At 46.4% G+C, this 20281-nt stretch overlaps 1 protein-coding gene across 5 annotated transcripts in view; it reads left to right on the forward strand.

The window, feature by feature from the left end:
* The window catches only part of Adarb1 (adenosine deaminase RNA specific B1), a 139641-nt gene that overhangs the window by 73954 nt on the left and 45406 nt on the right, over window positions 1-20281 (forward strand). For 2 of the 5 annotated variants that reach the window (XM_008840428.2, XM_008840434.2), the window contains exon 1: window positions 1956-2065. The exons of the other annotated variants lie outside the window; for them this stretch is intronic. In XM_008840428.2, the coding sequence (XP_008838650.1) occupies window positions 1966-2065 (100 nt within the window). In that variant the 5' untranslated portion in view covers window positions 1956-1965. Of the gene's footprint in view, window positions 1-1955; window positions 2066-20281 lie in introns of those variants that run through there. 5 annotated transcript variants of the gene reach the window in all.

Here is a 20281-nt window from a genome sequence, read left to right on the forward strand (position 1 = left end):
AGCATGTACACACATTCAGATTTAGGAGAAGCAAGAGCTGCCAAATATGCCAGATATTCTGCAGTTCCATGTTAGAAATAAGTTCACGGTTGCAAGGGAAAGACTACCACTGCTCCAATTAGAGCGTCTCAACAAGGCAGAGCTTTACTTCTGATCGAAAGGGTGGCTTCTCACAACAGAGAGATGGAGAAGCAAACAGACCAAATAGGAGATATGATAAGTTTATCCGAACTCCTAACGCAATAGAACTGTGTCTTTCCCCATTGGCTGGGGTCCAACTTCACAGTCTTTCCTTGGCTAAGAATCTGTACAAAGGAAGAAAAGGAAAATGGGGGGCTTGGCCAAAGAGAGGGAAGGGCTCAGCCTTCCCCCCTCCACTCCCAGGCCTGCACTAGGACTCTTCCTTCTTTCATAACTGAAAGTTTTATAGGGCAGGTGTTAGGGGCAATCAGAAGATTAGACTCCCTTGTCATAAATCAAGAGTTTTTGTAGGGTAGGCGGGGCCAATCAAAAGATTAGAATTCATCATAAATCAGAAGTTTCTGTAGGATGGGGAGGGAGTGATTAGAACATTAGAATTCCTTGTAAAATATTTTATAGTGTTTGAAAGAAAAGACTAATATTTGTTGTTTCTTACACATGTGTGACTAACTTGTGAACCTTTGGAGCAGCAAGTTGGGAAATGGGTGCTGAAGGTTTCTGTTATACCATGCATGGTGTCAGGAAAGAACTGACCAGTTCATTTGTGTTTTCTCTGACCCTGGGTTTTCTTCATTCCGTCTTCTCCATCACTGACCCCCCTGACAGCTCTTCTGCAAGGCATTTGCATGCAGTTCTTTGTTCCAGAGACTCAGGCCTGAGATGTGACAAGTCTCACTGGAGTCTGACAGCATGTGTCTGACCTGAGCATTTTGAGGGCTGAAGGTTGTTGTGCTGTGTCAGCATTACTGCTGGATCCTGAGTGACAGAGGCATCGTGTGCTGTGTGGTGTGTATATGTACACACATACATGTGCACATGTACACCTATTATGTGTCATCTGGGCATGTTTTTACAAGCTTGTACATACATGGTGTGGATATGTGACTTGTGTATATATAATATATACATATATTCACACATATGCATATATATATATGTATGTGTATGTGTATTTGTGTACAATGTGTGGAGTGTGGGTTTGCTGGTCATAGTACCATGCTGTGCCCAGGCTTGCTCTATGTGTCAGTCCCCTAGGCATGGTAGAAAACACAAAGGGGCTAGTGTCTGCCCCCACCTTTGAGCACCCAGCATCAGTAGGGTATTCATTGTACCCATGCTCTACAATCATGAAGAACCCAGGTCAGCCCTGATCCCAGACACATAAATGAGGAGAGGAGCAGGAGTTGGGAGGGGCAGTGTTTGAAGGTGGGCCACATTTTCCTGTCTTGGGAACTCCCCTGGGCCACTCACTGGTGTTTTCATGCTTATCTCTGGGGTTTGTGCTGTCTGCATTGTCCATTCAGCTGTCTGGGTTGCTTGTTTGTTTCCTGCATTTATTTATCAACTGTACTCCTTCATTGGTGCTGTTATTTCATTGCTTTAGGAATCTGTTTAAACAGGACTTTAGTGCTTGCTCTGGAAGGTTATTTTCCTAGAAAGATTTGCAGGCGCTATGCTTCTCTCCTTCCTGGTGCTTTATGCCTGCATTGGAGGGTTAACTGTCACATGTCACTTTCTGGGTGGTGTGTGAGGAAGTCATGTGTGTTTGGGTCCCATTCAACCCAATTCTGCCTAATTCTGTGACTTGATGAACGAGCCTGGAACAGAGGAGCAGTCAGACGCTGCGTCCTGCCGGCAGAGGTGGCTGTCGCCTCAAGTCTCAGCTGTGCACACCCGAGTGATCTTCTGTGTTATTGCCGAGTGACTGAGGGACACAGAATGAGCCTGGGACAGACCGGGGCCGGTAACCACTCTTCGGTCCATATGGCATCACTGGGCTTGGGGACTTTGGCCACGGGGGCCTTCTTCAGCATCGTGGGCCGCCGATATAAAAGGAGGCGCAAGAAGCGCTCCGAGAGGAGAGGTAACTAATTACTCGGACACATAAGGTGGAGCTTGCACGCTACACAGAAGTGTTTTCTGGGGTGGGCTGCTGTGGCTCGACCTTGTTGGTACCGATGCTTCTCTTCTTCCCCGTTGGTCGTAATGCCTGTCTTTGGCTGGCATTTTATGAAATTTGGTAGGACTGGCTGACAAAGGAAGCTTTGAAAGCATGTCTGTAAATGGGAGCAGAGATCTTTTTAGCTTCACAGTCTGCAGGGTACCTTTGGAAAGATGTGCGCAGCCTTAAAGTTTGTAGCTTTGAGCATTGCAAGGCTTTTCTCTAGGTAGATGATTCGTAATGACTGCCTTTTGCTGTCACTCTTCATTACTGACTTTCTGCCCTAAATCTGCATGTTATGCTAGGAGGGCAGGGCCATAGCTGACATGTGGAAACATTTCCCATCTGCAGGAGCGGAGGGCAAATCCCGCAGTAAGCACCCTGGCTAACTTCAGCTCTTAATTCAACATTAATGTTTTAAGACATTAAAATCCATATTTTTTTCTTAAAACCAAATTAAAAAGTTGTCCATTTCTATAAAAATTACAAACCATTGTCTTTTGGAGGGGAGAAACATTTCTTAAGAAACTATCACCAGTAATTGAACATCATATAATTGGAAACAGTAGATATACCAGTGAAAAGATGCTTTTTGCTGGGAGCCTCTGGCTGTGCAGCATGCCTCACTGCCCTGACTCTGCTTTCCCAGGCAGCCTCAGTGCCACTGCCTCCACCACCACAGGTTTAGGACATGACCTGTTATCATGGCAGGCTCTGTAGCCAGCAGTGGGCATTCCTCAGAAGATAAAATGAGCCATAGTTTTGTTTGTTTGTTTGTTTGTTTGTTTTTTCTTTTTTGTCTTGTTGAAGCAAGGTCTCCCCATAGCCCCAGCTGTCCTGGAACTCACTATGTAGACCAAGCTGGCCTTGAACTCACAGAGGTCCGCCTGCCCCTGCCTCCCAAGTGCTGGGACTATACAGGCATGCGCCACCACGCCCAGCTGAGCTATAGTTTTCAAAAAAGGAAGAAGAAATTAATTTCAGGAGATAGCAATCTTAACAGTTTTTGCTCAGTGTAACAAAGACCAGGGTACCTAATAAAATGTTGGGGCTAGGAAGACATCATGGTCCCTAAGTCCTTGCAGGCTCTGTGCCTGTGCCCTTGAGGGTACATGGTGTTTTCAGTGCTGTTACATAGAACAAAGAAAAGCTCGGAAGAGCTGGCCTCTTACCCACTTGCGCTCATCTTGGAAGGGTCCCACTCCTGCTGGCCTTTTTGTCCTCAGTTAAGTTTTGAAAGACAGAACGTCATGACATCAGATGAGATGTCAAATTTGTGGGAAATACTGGTCCAATATCCTGAATTTAGAAATGGCACTTGGTCTCTGGACCTTAGCACTAGCCACTTAGGATAGGAGAAGGTTGAAAAGTCCAAGCCTAATTCTGAGCTCATTCCTTGAGCTCACTGCAGTGGCAGTTCGTGGTGCCCTCCTCGAGTACTCCAGGGCTGTGTTCTGCTGCAGGAAAACTCTGCTGTAAGGCTGCATTCTTCAGCCTAGCATCTTAAAGAACTGGGTGTCACAAGATAGCAGTTAGCCTATGACTATGGGACTTTGCTCCTGATCATGCCTCTGAATAAGCTCATTGTGAGTTACTAAGCAGCATGGCTGTGTGGTGGCACTAGCTCTTGATATTTTAGAATATGCACCATCTTTAAAACTAATAAAAATACCTTTCAAACAGTGGAGGTTATGAAGACTAGCCATCCCATTGTACCATTTAGCAAAGTAATTTAAGATACAAAATATGATCTTTTTTGTCACTTTTTAATTTTTTTTTTTTTTTTTTTTTTTTTTTTTGAGACAGGGTCCCCCTTGAGCCCTAGCTGTCCTGGAACTTACTATGTAGAATCAGGCTGGCCTCGAACTCACAAAGATCCGCCTGCCTCTGCCTCCCAAGTGCTGGGATTAAAGGCATGCTCCACCACGCCCATCTAAAATTTTACTTATTTTTTTATTTTATGTGTATGCGTGTATTGCCTGCATGTAGGTAAGTGCACCCATGTCGTGCAATGCCTGTGGAGGTCAGAAGAGGCTTGTTGGATCCCCTGGGGCTGGGGTTACGGACAGTTGTTAGCTGCTATGTGGGTGCTGGGATTCAAACCTGGGTCTTCTGCAAGAACAACCAGTGTTCTTAACTGCTGAGTCATCTCTCCAGTCCTTTTTTCTGTTGTTTTAAGGGGCAGCAAATTATGTGTAATGAATTGTGGTTTTTCTAAGACTGGGATAATGCATGCCTTTTAAATTTAGTTCTGTGTTGAAATAATTTAGTGGCAAGCTGCTTGTTGTAGTGGGCTGTGATAGCAATACAATTTCAGTGATTTTTCCCTCACTCCTGCACTTGCCATGTGACTGCTACCCTCCACAGGACAAACATTGGTCAGCTTGTGTGTGACTCAGAAGGAGCCACTAACACACCAGAAAGTACTGTGGGAAGGAGAGCTATTTGGTTCAGGCAGATGCTGCTGGTCCAGGCCTGAAGGAAGCCTATAACTTGGCCAGACTGTAGGGTACATTAGAGCCTGCTCAGGGTCATTCCCTTTACCCACCCAGACCTCAACTATTGTGTAAGTGACTGGTGAGGGCAGGATGGAGTGTAGAGATGCTCCTTCACTATGTTTCCACATCGCTACCACCACATTGTACAAGTAAGGTCCATGTTTCCAGATCAAGGACATTCTCATTGAGTCTTTTGTTGCCTCAAGTGTGAGAACACATTGTGCCCTATCCTTCTGTATACGTGTAAAGGCCATTGTTATCTGCTTTGGTCTGAGACCAGCCTCTCTTGCCCTGTTTCTAAGATGGAGAGGTTAATGGCATTGGGCATATTGTGGAAATAAGGATCTGTATCAGTAGAGGTGTATGTCCTCTGAAAACTGTTGAAGAATAGCCCTGAGACCCAGAGCTGTCTTCCTTGCACAGAGTGAAGAGAGCAGCTGGTGTTGGGTACTCCCAAGTTTCTGTCATGCAGCTTCTCCCCTAGCTGTACTCTTATGTTGTAGAGGGGGCCTCTCTGAGATGCAGAACAAAGTGAATGTTGGAGGTGTAAGGTGGGGTGGCATTCGCCCATCTGCACATCCACCTACCCATCCAACAAGTGCATGAGGAACTTGTGCATCAGCATCAGCATCCTGGCAACAGAGATTTGGATGTTCATAGCACAGCTGTCGTAACAGGATTTCAGGAGTAGAGTGACAGTCCTTGCTTTCGGACTTGAGGTTTGCTCTGGGCCGCCTGAACTCTTGTGGACTAGAGACGTGATTTCTGTGATTTATGGCCGCTGTGCGTGCAGACAGGAAGAAATTCCCAGGCTTTGGTGAGAGTAGAAGATGCTTGTTTTGTGATGCTGCCTACGAGAGGGCCCCAAGCATAGAAGCTGCTGCCTCCAGAGAGCAGCAGCAGTTGTGGCTGAAGGGTCAGGTGTAGAATGCGATGTCACAGGTGTGGCATATCTCTTATTGCATCTGTGCTGATGACTTCATGGCACAATTGAGGACCTTGCTGCCAGGGCCAGAGTTCCTCTCAGAAGGATGGTGCATTCCATCGACAGCAGTGAATTCCAGGCTAGCAGCTGAAGTCCTAAAGCAAGCATATCTGTGAAGTCATGCTTAGAATGTTACAGAAATTGGATCCAGAATAAATCTCAGCAGTGCCAATTCTCAGTGTAATTATGTTAATATTGAAAGTATAGTTTACGTGAGTGTCTTTTTTTCCTTTGATTCTAGAGCATAAATTGTAATATTTGAATAAGCCAGAGTTTAAATATACGGTGTAAGTAGAGCAGGTAAGGGCAGTCTTGAAAATGCATTGTTGCTATGCATTCACTTTGAAAGACAGAGAGCTGTTATATAGACTGTCTTGTGAAATTTTTGTTCCTTTATAGTGGACTCTGGTCTGAAAGTTTGTTTCTGTCTTGCTTCAGGGTATGTGGCCCTTTTCTAGATGTGGCTATTGCACAGATATGCCATGTTAAGGAGCAGGAGAAAGGGCCTATGCTGGGCAGGTGGGCTTAGGATGAGGGTGAGGGGGCAATGGCCATGTAAGAAGTGAGCCTGGGGGCTGGAGAGATGGCTCAGTGTTTAAGAGCACTCACTGGCTGCTCTTGCAGAGGACCCAGGTTCAATTCCCAGCACCCACGTAGAGGCTTAACAACTGTCCTTAACTCCAGTTCCAGGGGATCCAACACCCTCTTCTGACCTCCAAGGGCATTGCACAAAATGGACTACATGCAAGCAATACACTCATACACCTAAAATAAAAATAATAAATTAAATGTTTAAACAAAAAGGGAGTGAGCCTGGTGCTCTGTGATGGAACTGTCCTTCACAGTTGCTTGGGAACCCAGGCTTCCTTGTTCTTAGTCCTTTCTCCTAAGCAGATGGTCTGAACTCACTTGGAGTCATCTCCACTTGAGGCCAACAGTGGGAGGTACGTATCAGAAGCTGGTTGTGCCAGCCAGAAAGCAGGGTCAGATGCCACAAAGAACATTTACCGTGGGAGATGGACCCACGACATCATTAGAAGTCCAGAGTCTAGCTCTCTGGATGACCCTAACTGCTGATGTTTTCTTGGCTGTGGAACCACGCAAGGACAGCGTGAGCATACTGAAAATTCATTCAGGAGAGATTAGAAGCGCCCAGCTCCCACGAGCCCGTGGGCCTGCCATCGTCTCTTCCTTAGTCACACCCCCATTCTTCTCTTGGGGATGCTGTCTTGTCCATTGTTCTGTCAGCCCCTGGCTTCATCCCGCCAGGGTCTTTCATTTCACTTGTCCCCCAGAACCCCACTGAGGTGGCTATCAGGGAAGAGTTAGCCAGATAGAACATAGGCATGGACAAAGAGGCATCTGGAAATATCACCATGGGCCTTAAAAATTATATAATTTAATCTTAGGCATAAAGTATACACATTTTGAACAGTATGTATAGTAGTTATAGTAGGATAAAATAAATGCCTCAAATTTGCAAAATTGTATCAGAGAGTTGAGAGATCTTTGGTTCTTTTGTACCGTGGCATCATTTTGTAGTGGCTCAGGGTCACTGTGCAACAGCTCCATGGCTAGGGCTAACAGCACTAACTCCATCGCTTCTTCATTTTTCCCCCAGATTACCATGAAGTATTGTTATTTCCTGAGTGTCCCCACGTCCTATTGACTTGTCTGTCTCTTTAACAGCTGTGTGTTCTGTATCTCAGACCAATAAGCTAGAGCTTGCAGTACATGTGGGCTCACTGTGACATTGTAAGAAGTGTATCATTGTGCTGGCTATTGGTGCTGCAGAGGTGTGGAAACAGAATTCATCCTAGGTTGGGGTGGCTGTATCCCAGGAGAAGTGTGTATTTGGAGTTCTGTGTAGATAATGTCTGTGTATGTATAGGAGGAAGGCTTAGATAAAGATGGGTAGGTGGGTAGATTCTTTGCAATAAATTAGGAAATATAGAACTAAAACAGACTTTTTCAAAAAGTGAAGATGGCAATCCTTACAGCTGAATCTTTGAATATGAGCAAAGCCTTAGCCATGTTCTTCGAACCTTAGTTACTTGTATTAGAGTTGGAAGTTTAGTGACTCTCTAAGGCTTTGTATTTTAGTGTTACTCTGACCATGAACCAAATCATGCCTGACCCTCTACTTGGAGGGTGATGTGCCCAGGGAGAGCTAGGCATCTTGCCAACCTAGTTCACCCCACACTTGTTCCTTCTGATTCTTGGAATTGTTTGGCCCTGTGGACAGTGATATGGAAGGCACACCATGCCACGGGGGTCACACTCCAGCAGGTCTGGCTTTGTGGGCTTAGGTTGCTTTGTTTTGTTTTTGTTTGGTTTGGTTTTTTGAGACAGGGTCTTATGAAGCCCTGGCTGGCCTGGAACTTACTATATAGACCAGGCTTGCCTGAAACTGGCAAGGATTGGCCTACCTCTGCCTCCCTAGTGCTGGGATTAAAGGCATGCACCAAGAAGCACCGCCTCCCAAGTCCCTCAACAGACATTTTTCTTCACTTTTTAGACAATGAGAGGGAACTTTAAAAATAACCTTGTTAAAGATTTTTGTGTCTATTTTAATCAGGTGTGTGTCTTTATATTAACAGTTGTAGTAGCATTTGAAAGACCAAAGAAGCCCAGCTTTGCTTTCAGGGAGGACACAGCCTTCCTCTGCTTGGCTTTTCTGGAAGATGATGACTTCTGACTGTGGAGGAGCCACCATGGTCCCTCATGTGGGAGGAATGTGCAGAGCCCTCAGCTAAGGTGCCTGGGAAGATGACCTTCTGCTGTTTTTGCTGGGCGCTTTTTGAGACCCTTTGCCTGTCACTGGCAGTCATGTGTAGTAGGGGTGTACGGACTACACACATCATCTTCTTGCCTGTCTTTTGAGCTCTCTGAGGAAGCTGCTTCTAGTTTGCACTGCCTCTCATGGGTTTGTGCACACTTGTAGCACTCAGACTGCTGCTGTATTTCAGGCTTTGCTCCTTCACAGATGCCCTGTGCCACTTTGCTGTAATGACTCTGCAATTAGAGACATCACCAGTGGCTTTGTTCTGTTTATCATCTCAACGAAAAGGAAAGCTTATTAAATACAAGCAGAGTATTCTAGATTTCATGTGTCTAAATTCTCACATACTAAAAATGTTTCTGGATATGGAATTAACTCATGGGGTTTTAACTCACACACTGGGTAGAATTCTAGTCTTTTCCTGATAATTTAGTTATGGTAAATGCTCTTTCTAGAGAGAGCAGGATGCCATTGGTCTTCTCTGTTAATTTATAGATGCAAAGCTGGTTTATTACCCCATTTTTAGTCATTTTTTAAAGCCCCATGATAGATATTTACCTGGAAGGTAACAGAAAACAAGTTGAACTGGGACTTGAATATGTTAATGTTGGGATTACTTTGATTCTCCTGAGATAAATAGCCAGAGTTTGGGGGCTCTTCAGGTCATGTGGCAGACGTAGTCAGCCTGTATCTGCTGTCCTGGGTTCCATCACCATCATTTTCTGTTGTCAGGTTAGACTGGCGACCTGACTCATCAAGAACAGCCACACTAACCAGGGACGTGGAGAAGTGTGCCCAGAGGCTCTGTGTTGAACTGGCTTCTTTCTGGAATAAGTTCAAAACTGATACGCAGGAATGCTGGCTGTATGCAGACTATGCTGGTGCTAAGTCACAAGGACCGACTCTTGTGGCATGCAGATCCCCTATAAGGAAGGTGTGTCACAGATCAAATCAGAGAACCTGTAGGCCTTGGCAAGTCTCAGCAGAACACTCCCCCAGCATCGACACACTCACTCATCAACCACCGTCCTGCACAACCCAGACTGTTACCAGACAGAGTCCAGTGGAAAGGGACCTGAATAGAGAATGTATGTCCCTCAGCAAAGGATAATAAAAGCACCCGCAATACACTGTTTACTCTTGATTATGCCAAGCAGGTGCCTCTCCCATTGATCTAGTCAGCTTACAGCCTTTCCATTTACAATCACTTCCAGTCAAGGACCTCAGTCTATAGGCATATACTGTTGAGTATGGACTCAGTCATTGCAGAGGAAGCAGACACAGCTTATGTGGCTGGCCCCCAGAAGCACCTTGGTCCAGTGAGCGCAGATGTGCTCAGGAATAGGGATACCCTGATTAGATACCCACTTTTGTGTACCCAGAAGCTGCCCTGCTAGGTGCTGTAGACATAGGGGTCATAGGCTGCTGGCAAGGTAGGTGCCATAGACCAAGGACCACCTCTGTCTATGTGAGGATCTGGGGTCTCACCCAGAGGAATTGCTGGTTCTGGTCTTTTGAGCCTGGCAGTACCCACAGCTCCACCCTGACAGCAAACTTGTAAGGTACTTCCTGGGGGAAACTCACATAACCTTTCTGAGGAGGGAAGTCATATATGTAGGTGGCATGCTAAGTAAAGAACTGGTGGGAAATTGGGATTCTAGTCCTCACCATGGTTATCTCTGTACTTGTCCTGTCTATATAGGGGCTATTGGCCCTGCTAGTACCTGGCATTCTTTGTAAACTCAACTGGCCCTCAGCCGTACAGATTCAGCTGTATATGTCTGGGCACAGTAGATGTACATTAGCTTGGTTGCAGGTGGCTAGACCACATCTGGACATATTGCTATCTAATTTGCACATTCTAGCAAAAAATGTTAAATTAGAAATAATTGATAAAAGTCTGTGTTTTCTCTTTTGATAAATAATGGTGTGCAGCCTTGTTTTGGGTTGTGTTGTTGTTGTTGCTGATTGTTTTCTGATAGGGTCTCCCTAGTCACAGCCCACCTGGAAGTCACGGTATGAACCAGGGTGGCCTCGATCTCACAGAGATCCACTTGCCTCTGCCTCCTGAGGGCTGGGATTAAAGGCACGCCACCATGCCCAGCATGCAGCCCTGTTTTAATGACTAACCAATATTAGAAACAGAAGGTACCATCCAAGGCAGCTAAGCATCCCAAGAATTCCCTGGCCCTCTGGGTACTCTGGGTTACTTTGGGGAAACAACTCTATCAGCCACATGAAGATGTGGAGAGTTAGGGACCATGACTGTGGCATTCAGGCTGGAAATTCACCTATATATCTAGTATAAGTACTATAGGGAGGTGGGTAGAGCTCCAAAGAGCAGAGCTCAGTACTCACTCAGCCCATCTTCACTGGGCTGTGCATCTTAAAGGCTGACAGACATTGTTGGTTGCTGGAAGTAGAAAGGAGACCAAGCCTGCTTAACCCTCTTGAGCCTTAGCCATGGGAAGAGGAAAGCAGTCTGAAGGTGGTAGACTCTGTGCCTGGAATGAGAGCAATACTTGGGTGGGGTAATGGTGGAAGCCTCTCTGAGTAGGTGTATGAGCTGGAGCTTGAGCAGAGGAGAGGCAGGAGCCCTGCAGAAATCTGTGGTAAGAGCATTGCTGATCCCTGATTAAGAAATATTGTATAGGCTTCCAGCCCAGAGTTTCAGAAAAACCAGCATGAAACAACCGGCAGCCATTGGTGGAAGGTGCCAAGAGACCAAAGAAAGAGGCAGACAGATCATGATGGCAGAGTGCAGTTTGTTGGAGACTTACAGAAAGCATGGTCAGAGGCCACAGGAAAAGTGTTATGTTCCCACCTCTTGGGGCAGAAAGAGGGTGCTTATAGATGTTTAGAGCAATGGCTTCCATCCAAGCTGGAATGAACCTGGTTTGTATCTAAGTAAAAGTAAAGTTGCTAGCACATTTCTGATACTGATGGTGAGTAGGATATGATGCAGGGAAATAGGCCAGAGTTGCTCAGGGATTTCCTGGCAATTGTGACTCAAGATAGATGCATCAAGCCAAGCTGAATCCTTTCAACCTGGAGAGAGAGCACAGTGAACAGGCTCCAGTGGGCCATGGTGAGGCATACAGACATACACCAGGGTGTGTGAGCCTGTGGGCTTGTGCTGTAGGGTGTTTCTGATTTACGGTGACCACCCTGACTACTGTGAAGGCAGAGGCAAGCGACAGATGCCTTTTGAGCCCAACTTTGGGAGAACTGGCTATGCAAAGTATAGAGTGAGCTGTAGATATATGCCTGGAGCATCTGCTACGTGCAGTTCAGGGGCAGAGGGGACCCTCAAGGTGATATAAGTTTCTACACATTTTTGTTACACAAATGTCGCTTAGAGCTACCTAAGTGAGCTCTTTATTCAAGGTCCTCTGGAGAGCCCCTACTTGCCAGCGCCACTCCTTGCCCAGTGTCCTCCCCTGCCAGGGCTTTACCCACCACTAGCTGAGTATTGCCCATGCCATCGATATGTAACTAACCCACCAGTGAGTCCCCTGCTGCCTGTGTGTGATTCTTGATGACACTTTACTTTTAATGTCATAGAGGGAACTAGACACGTACCCTGGATGTTGCCAGTTCCCTCCCTCCATTTTCAGTCATCTTCCCTCATTTGACTCTGTCCTTACCAGGTGTCAGTAACCCGTACAGGGTCCTCTTGACCTGAGCCAGTGCCTCTCTGTGTGCTCTCTACTGCTGCCCTGAGGCTCTTTCTTCCTGATCTGTGGGTTGTTCTTATCAACATTCCACTTAGTGTGATGGCTGCTTTGCCTAGCTATCTTGATCTTCATTTTCTCACTTTGCATTGTTCTAGCAAAACATACTTGCTTAAACGTAATGCACAAATCTCATTTCCTGGCACCACTTGCTGTCTCTTCCTCAGCAAGAGGTTAACAGAGCAGTAGGCTACGTGGGTGGTTTCCTAGAAAGGAAAGTGCCTCCTTGAAACTAGTACCAATTTAATAGTTTTTTTAAAAACCTTAGTGCTGTTATTTTGCTAAATGATATTGAAAGCAAAATACAAGTAGCGAAGTGTTTTCTGTCACATGGTTAACCTGCTCAACTTCAGATTGTTTCCTTTATGTGATGTGAGATGTTTGTACATCAGGAACCACTTTAAATAAGTAATCAACTCATCATCTAGGTGTTCTGTTTTTTTGTTTTGTTTTTGCTGTGGCTACAAAATTACCCTAGACTTCAGTTTACTGCTTTCCTTATATCAAGGTCTCTGTAGCCCCAACTGGCCTGGAACTTGCTATGTAGACCATGCTGGCCTCCATCTCACAGAGATCTGCCTGCCTCTGCCTCCTGAGTGAAGTGTTGGGATTAAAGGTGTGTGCCACCATACCCCACCCCCCACTTTATTTTTTGAGGTGCTATCTCTCACTAAATCTGGAGCTCATCAGTTTGGCTAGACTGGCTGACCATGGAGCTCTAGCACCATCTTCCACCCTCCCAGCACAGGAGTTAAGGTACATACTGCTGCACCCGGCTTGTTATGTGGATGCTAAGGATCCAAATTCAAGTGCTCATGCTTATAGGAGAAGCACTTTATGGCTGAGCTTTCTCCCAGCCTCTCGTTATCAGTTATCTCTATAAATGTTAAGTGTACTTAGGAACAGCATTTTCTTTTTCTTTTTTATTTTATGTGTATTCATATATTGCCTGCATGTAGGTAAGTGCACCCGTGTCGTGTAGTGCCCATGGAGGTCAGAAGAGACTGTCAGATCCCTTGGGACTGGAGTTACAGACAGTTCTTAGCTGCCATGTGGGTACTGGGATTTGAACACAGGTCTTCTGCAAGAACAACCAGTGCTCTAAACTGCTGAGCCATCTCTCCAGCCCCTAGGGACAGCATTTTCACCAGCTCAGTAAAAAAATTCAAATTCTGGTACAACTTTAACATAAGCAAGCCATGTAGTTACGTTCTTTCTATTTTAGTCTAGACTATCTCTGTTAAGGGGACGCAAGGAAGGAGGGAAGGCAGGTCTGCAGCCTCAGCCACTGTGGGGCAATAAGGACTGCCTCTGAGGTTAGTAGGGATGTTATATTAATGTAAGTTTTTTGTGCTTTTGCTTTGCAACATAAGGTCTATAAAAAGATAAATAACAAGAATCATTTACCCCTACCTAGTTCTAAAAATAAAATATTACCAATTTAATCACATGACTTAAAGTCAAAAGACAGGGTGTATGGAGTGGTGAGGACGTGCAAATAATGGCCCTGGTGGATAGACACTCAGGTGTCCCTGGTTAAAATGCTGTCTTTGCTGAGCACTGTCTCTGAACATGTTGTTCTAATGCTGGGCTTTTCACTCCGTCCCTCAGTCTGAGAGCTGTGGCCCTTCAGGTGCTGGGGTCTTGTGTCCAGCCTGGAACGCTCTACCCACTGATGACTGCTTTAGTTCAGAGCTGCATGATTATTCTAAGCTTTTCTTTTTCTGCACTGGAATTAGGATCACCCTGACTAGTCCTGCTAAAGAGGCAAAGTCAGAGTGGTAGGCAGGACATTACTGAGTTAAATGTGGGTCTCAGTGCTTCTGTTGCCGAGTGGAGTCCGGCGTCTTCTCACTCACTGTCTCCCAGCTCTAGCTAACCTCTCCCTGCCCCAGGAGGCAGCTTGAAAGATGAGGCAATCAAGTAAAACCCATTCCTGGAATTTTCTTCCTTTGGGATCTTTGATGGGGGTTTAATTCTTCTTTATAGTTCAGGCCGTAAAAGGTTCTTTTCAGGATGTAGGGAAGGGCCACATGAAATGCTGTAAGTGCTGCATTTCTCCCTGCTTTGTTTTATAACCTTTGGTGCAAGGGTTGGCATTTGTAGGCACTGGCTTCTGCTCTACAGGACATTGCCAGCTCTTGCTCTTACCACACAGGTCCCCACCCACCACCACGCAGAGTGCAGTTATTTTCTACTGTGAGACATTTTCCGTGGCCTTTTCAGAACAGGACAAGGTGAACTGTGCAGCCCAGGTGACCTGCACCAGGCCAGGGTGGCCTGTGCCTCAGGACATGTCGTCCCAGTAGACATCTGAGCAAAGCCACCTTCCTCCGCACACCGGCTGTTGGTTATTATAGAAAAGAGTGAAGTTAGCCTAACCATATGCCTTCTGCCCACCTTTGAATTAAACTTCATTCTGAGATACTGTAGATTCCTGAGCACTATAAGAATTAGTGCTTCTGAGGACACAGGTCCTGACTTCTCTGGGATAAATACCCCACAATGCAATTGCTGAGTCTTGTGACAATTTCATGTTTAGTTCTTAAGAAGCTACCAGTGTCCCTGCACTCCCAGATCTCTTCTGTTCGTTCCCACTTTGTGCTTTCCATGTGCCACCAGCAGGCACGCAGTGTGGATTCTACCATCCTGCCAGCACCTTGGTTGTCACTGGTTTTCGCTTTCGACTTTCTCATCTGTGTACAGCAGTGTTTCCTGCTCTGACATTTCCCTCGTGGCTAGGCCTATTGGGCGTGTTTTAATGTATCTGTTTCCTGACCATGTATCCTTTATAGCAAAAGCTCTCTCTTTGCCTTTGCCCGTTTTCTTACTGGATATTTATTTTACTGTTAAGTTTGGGAAAGTTTCCTATATATTCTCCTTGCTGGATGTATGGTTTTCAGTTAATTTCTCCCAGTGTGTGCTTTGTTTTGTTTTGTTTTGTTTTTGAGACAGGGTCTTCATGTAGCTCCAGCTGGCCTATAACTCATTTTGTGGGCCAGGCTGGCCTTGATCTCACAGAATCTGCCTGCCTCTGCCTCTTGAGTGCTAGGATCAAAGGTATGTGCTTCCACACCCTGCTCCCAGTGTGTACTTTTTTAACAGGGTCCTTAAAACAGGTTCATTTCTAGTGCAGTCCAGTTTATCAACTTTCCCTTTCCTGGTGGTATTTGTCGGTCAGATCAAGAATCCTTCCTGGCACTGGATCCCAAGCATTTTCTCTTGGTTTTTTTGTTTGTTTGTTTTGGTTTTTTGTTGTTTTGTTTTGTTACTGCATCTTTCATAGTTCTGTATTTTGAATTTAAGCCTCTGATTCATTTTGAGATGGTTCTGGACACAGTATGGGGCTAAGCCAGGGTTCCGTGTTTAGCCCCCACTCTCGTGACTCCCCTTTGTGTTGAAGGTTGTTCTCTTGCTACTGGCCATTGCACCATTGCACTGTTGTCCAGGCTGCCAGGCTCATGGGTGGGGTCTGTTCTGGGCCCTTGTTCTGTCCCTGTGCTCTGCTCTCTACTCCCTGCTGACTCTGCCCTGACTGGCTGGCTGTAGCTCTACCCAGAGGATCAAGATTGCTAGGCCTTCCTCCCTCCCTTTGGCCCAGGGACGAAGTCCATGTTACATCATTCCAGACCACTCCGCGTCTCTGTCATCCCTGTGTTGGCAATCTTTCTTTACTGTTTGATATCTTTCTGATTCTCTGTATGACAGGTGACTTTTTTGTATTAGAACCTATTCATCTTATGCCTTGAGACTCAGGATCTTGCCCAGTCCTTCTGCCTAAGCTGATTAGCCCACACTCCACTCTACAAGAGAAAGGGGGACAGTGTCTTACTCCAAGTGGGGGCAAGTCCAATTCCACTGGACTTCCACTGCTGCTCACCGCCCAGGAAGGCCTCTTGATGCCCCTTCTAGGTCCTCCACTGGCAGCATTGGTTGGCCTGTTGCTGCCAGGTGGGTGAAAGTCCCTACTTCCGTCACAGGCCCAGAATTCTTTTGAGGCTTAGGCAGGTATAGAATCATCTCAGCCTGGTGGGAGTAAACATCGTGACTCCCTACTTTCCTTGTTTCCCTCAACCTCACCTGGTATTCCAAGGTCCTCCTTGGAACCCATTGTGAAATGGGGCCAGGCTGGCCTCTTCTATGGGCTTTGCTGGGGAGGACAAGTCTTGTCTATGAGTTTTCCCTCTCACCAGAGATAGCTGCTTTTGTCAGAGCTAGTTTCCTTGTTTGGTTGGTTTGTTTTGGTTTTGGTTCTGTACCCTTTGGTTTTGGGGGTTTCCAGCTCTTTCCACTCCAAGTTGAGATGAGGCATAGAGAAATGCTGGCGTTCCCAGATATCCCCGAGTCCTGGGACCCAGCACCTCCACTCTGCTTTCTCCCTCTGGTTATCGTATTTCTTTTATTCTAAAATCCAGGACTCTCAAGCCTGTACTGAGAACAGGAAGCAAAAATAAAGTATATCTTTTCCATCTTCTGGCCCTTTTGCCTTTTAAAAAATGTTTTCGTTAGCATATATTAATTATAGCGTGGCTTTCATTATACCATTTTCACACATGTATATACTGCATTTTGATCATATTCCAATTCTTCCCAAAGAGCTCCCTGTCTACTTCATGACTGATTGGACTATGAATGCCTCAGTGAATTTCATTAGGGCTGTTTACAGGAGCATAGGTGAGAGCTTGTATGTATCCATACAAGAGCAAGGATACCTTACACAAGAGCAAGGATACCTTACCAGTGACTACATCACTGAAGAAAATGCCCCTCCTTCCCCATCAATCCTCAGGGGTGGGGCCCCATGAGCCCCTCCCTCTTCTATGACAGGGTATAGTCTTGAACAGATCACAGCTGCTATAAGTTCAAGCATGCAGCAGCATGTTATGTCTGGGACATTCTACACCATTCCCTCCTCCCCAGCTCTTACATTCTTTTTTTTCCTTCTTCCATGATACTCCCTGAGCCTTGGCAGGGAAGATATAGATGGCCCATTGATGACTAGGCATCCAACAGCTATTTGTTCTTGGTACTTGGAATGGTTATGAGTGTCTGCAGTCACAAGAGCCTCTTGTCAGGTTTCTGTGTTGCTAGGTCCAGCCTCTAGCCAAAGCTTGGTTGCATGATAAACTGCATCCCTGTTTTCCTGAACTGACCCGTATAGCCACGAGACCTGAGACTCCCCTACCTTGCTAAGGATGGCTGCTTCTCAGCAGTGTTCACATACTTGATACTACACCTGAGCTCCCACTTGTCACCTCTTTTCCATCTCTCTCTACTAAAATTTCCCATAGCAGGTTGGGCTGGCGAGGTAACTCAGTGTGTAAAGGTGCTTGCTACACAGTCCTTATGACCTGAGTTCGATCTCCGGAATCTGCATAAAGGTGGAAGGAGAGAACCAACTCCACAAAGTTGTCCTCTGACCTCCACAAGTGTTGTGGCACATGTATGCCCACATACATACCTACACACACGCACGCACACACACACACACACACACACAAACTTTTCAGAGTGGGGACACTGAGGCATAGTAATGCAATCATATAAAATATACAACACTGCACAGTGAACCCACAATTGCCCATCCCCAGTAGAGAGTCACCAGCTGTGGTCCATCTGTCCCTCTACTTCTTCCCAAATCACACTGCATTATTTTGATGTAAATCTTGGATATTATCATTTCATCTGTCAATCTTCAGTATATATCTCTAATGGATAACTACCATCTCTATATCAGTAATCATTAACAGAAGCTTCTTAGCATAATCAGCTGTTCAGACAATATTTACATTTCAATTCCTTGATTGCAGAATCTGTGTGATTCACTTTAGGTTTTTGTAGTACACAGCTTTCAGCATAGTACTTAAAATATATATCTTGAAGTAATTAATTAATATAATATAACAGTGCTTTGAAAGCTCTCTGGAAAACTTACTTGAATAAAAGATTCTGTATAGAAACTCCTTTAACATTTAGCAATGCATTTACCAAGAAAAGGTTAGATTAAAAGTTACTAACAAACACTGGGTGTGGTGGTGAATCCTTTGATCTCAGCACTTGGGTGGCACATGCAGGTGGATCTCTGTGAATTCAAGGCCAGCCTGATTTACATAGTGAGACTTTATCTCAAAAAGTAAATAAATAGCGCTAGGCGTGGGGGTGCACACCTTTAATCCCAGCACTTGGGAGGCAGAGGCAGGTGGATCTCTGTGAGTTCAAGGCCAGCCTGGTCTACATAGTGAGTTCCAGGGGAGCTGGGGCTACAGGGAGACCCTGTCTCAAAAAGACCAAAATAATAATTGTAGGACCCCCAGACTGGGGTACCCTACATTCACGGGAGGTCGCACCCCAATAACTCAGTCCTCAAACCAGTAGATGCAATAGCAAAAGGAATTTAATGGCATTTTGCAAAACGGACTCCTGCCTCACTCGGAGGACAGAAGCCCAGAGCCCAGTTCACAGGTTTCTTTTAAAGACAAGCGGCAGCTATGTGCCAAGCAGAAAAGCGGTGGCTATGTGCCAAGCAGAGGTAGGGGGAATTTCTGGGATGATTTCCAACTTGGGCAGAGGAGCATGAAAAAGGTCAGCTCAGCTTGTTCTTAGCATTCAGAATTATTTTTCATTTTTACTTCCTTGTACAGTTTTTCTCAGGCCTGGGGGATTTTAGTTTAAATCCATTATTCTGGGGGCTTTGGATCCATCAAAATGTGTTGATTGGATTATGACAAGAACAGTGTGTTTCTTAAAAAAAATCCTACCTACTTCACCTTAACTATGGTGCAGATTCTCACAGCTGGGACAAGGATGCCTTTGAGAAATCTGGAGCAGCCGACTGGATACTTCTGATTCCCAGAGACTATTCTAGACTATACCTTGCTCCCTGGCTTTAAAAATGGTTTATTTATGCTCTGCTTCCCTGGGCCTGTAGGACCGGCCGCAGGCCTCTCTCCTACCCACAGGCCTCTGAGGTAAGTCCATTGCACCCTTCGAGCCTTGACTCCCCCAGCCTCATTCACCCTCCCATCTCCGCTACTGTTCTCTCCTCCGGGTTTGGACCCTGCCCCATTCCTTGTCTTGGGGCCCCAGACACATGGGGAACCAATATTGCTCCCTGATCCTTTTCATCCAGATCAACGTAGTGCCTTCTCTGGGCCCCAGGAGCTCTGCCTCTGGGCCTGGCCCCACCCTCACCTCCCTGTGCTTCCCTGGGCCTGCAGGACCCACTGTAGGCCTCACTCCTACACATAGACCTCTCTGGGGTAAGTCCATTGCACCTTCTAAGCCTTGACTCCCCCAGCCCCATCCACTTTCCCATCTCCCCGGCACCACCTGTTGTGTTTTCCCAGTTTGGGCCCTGCCCCATTCCTTGTCTTGGGGCCCCAGACACCTGGGGAACCAATACTGCTCCCTGATCCTTTTCATCCAGATCAACGTAGTGCCTTCTCTGGGCACCAGAAGCTCTGCTTCTGGGCCTGGTCCTGCCCTCACCTCCCTGTGCTTCCCTGGGCCTACAGGACCCACCACAGGCCTCACTCCTACCCAGAGGCCTCTCTCAGGGGGTCCATTGAGCCCTCCACGCCTTGAGTCCCCCAGCCTCATTCACCCTCCCATCTCCACTGCCATTCTCACCTCCGAGTTTGGGCCCTGCCCCATTCCTTGTCTAGGGGCTCCAGACACCTGGGAACAAATACTGCTCCCTGATCCTTTTCATCCAGACCAACTCAGTGCCTTCTCTGGACCCCAGGAGCACTGCTTCTGGGCCTGGCCCTGGCCTCACCTCCCTCTGCATCCCTGGAACTGCACCACTGGCCAGCCTCTTTCCAGGACGCAGGGGCTGACCTTTCCTCTTCCTGATCCTTTGCATCCAGACCAATCCAGCTCCTCATTGCTGTCTCCAGGAGCTCTTGGAGCTGCTTCCCACCCCTATCTGCCTTTGCATCTCTGAGTGACATGGCCACCAGCTTCCCTAGACCAGCAACTTTCCTCGGCCCGGCTCCCAGGCCAGTTCAACCCCCAAATTCCTGAGGTGAAAATCTTCCTGGAGGAATCCAGACCTTAAGAGAAAACCTGAGAGCATCTAATCCTTATCTGACTTGGGCCTGTGTGGGAACTCCTGAAGACAAAAGCAATCTGGCCACT

Source organism: Nannospalax galili, unplaced genomic scaffold, assembly GCF_000622305.1.
Source record: "Nannospalax galili isolate Female #2095 unplaced genomic scaffold, S.galili_v1.0 scaffold619, whole genome shotgun sequence".
In the NCBI taxonomy this organism is placed as follows: domain Eukaryota; kingdom Metazoa; phylum Chordata; class Mammalia; order Rodentia; family Spalacidae; genus Nannospalax; species Nannospalax galili.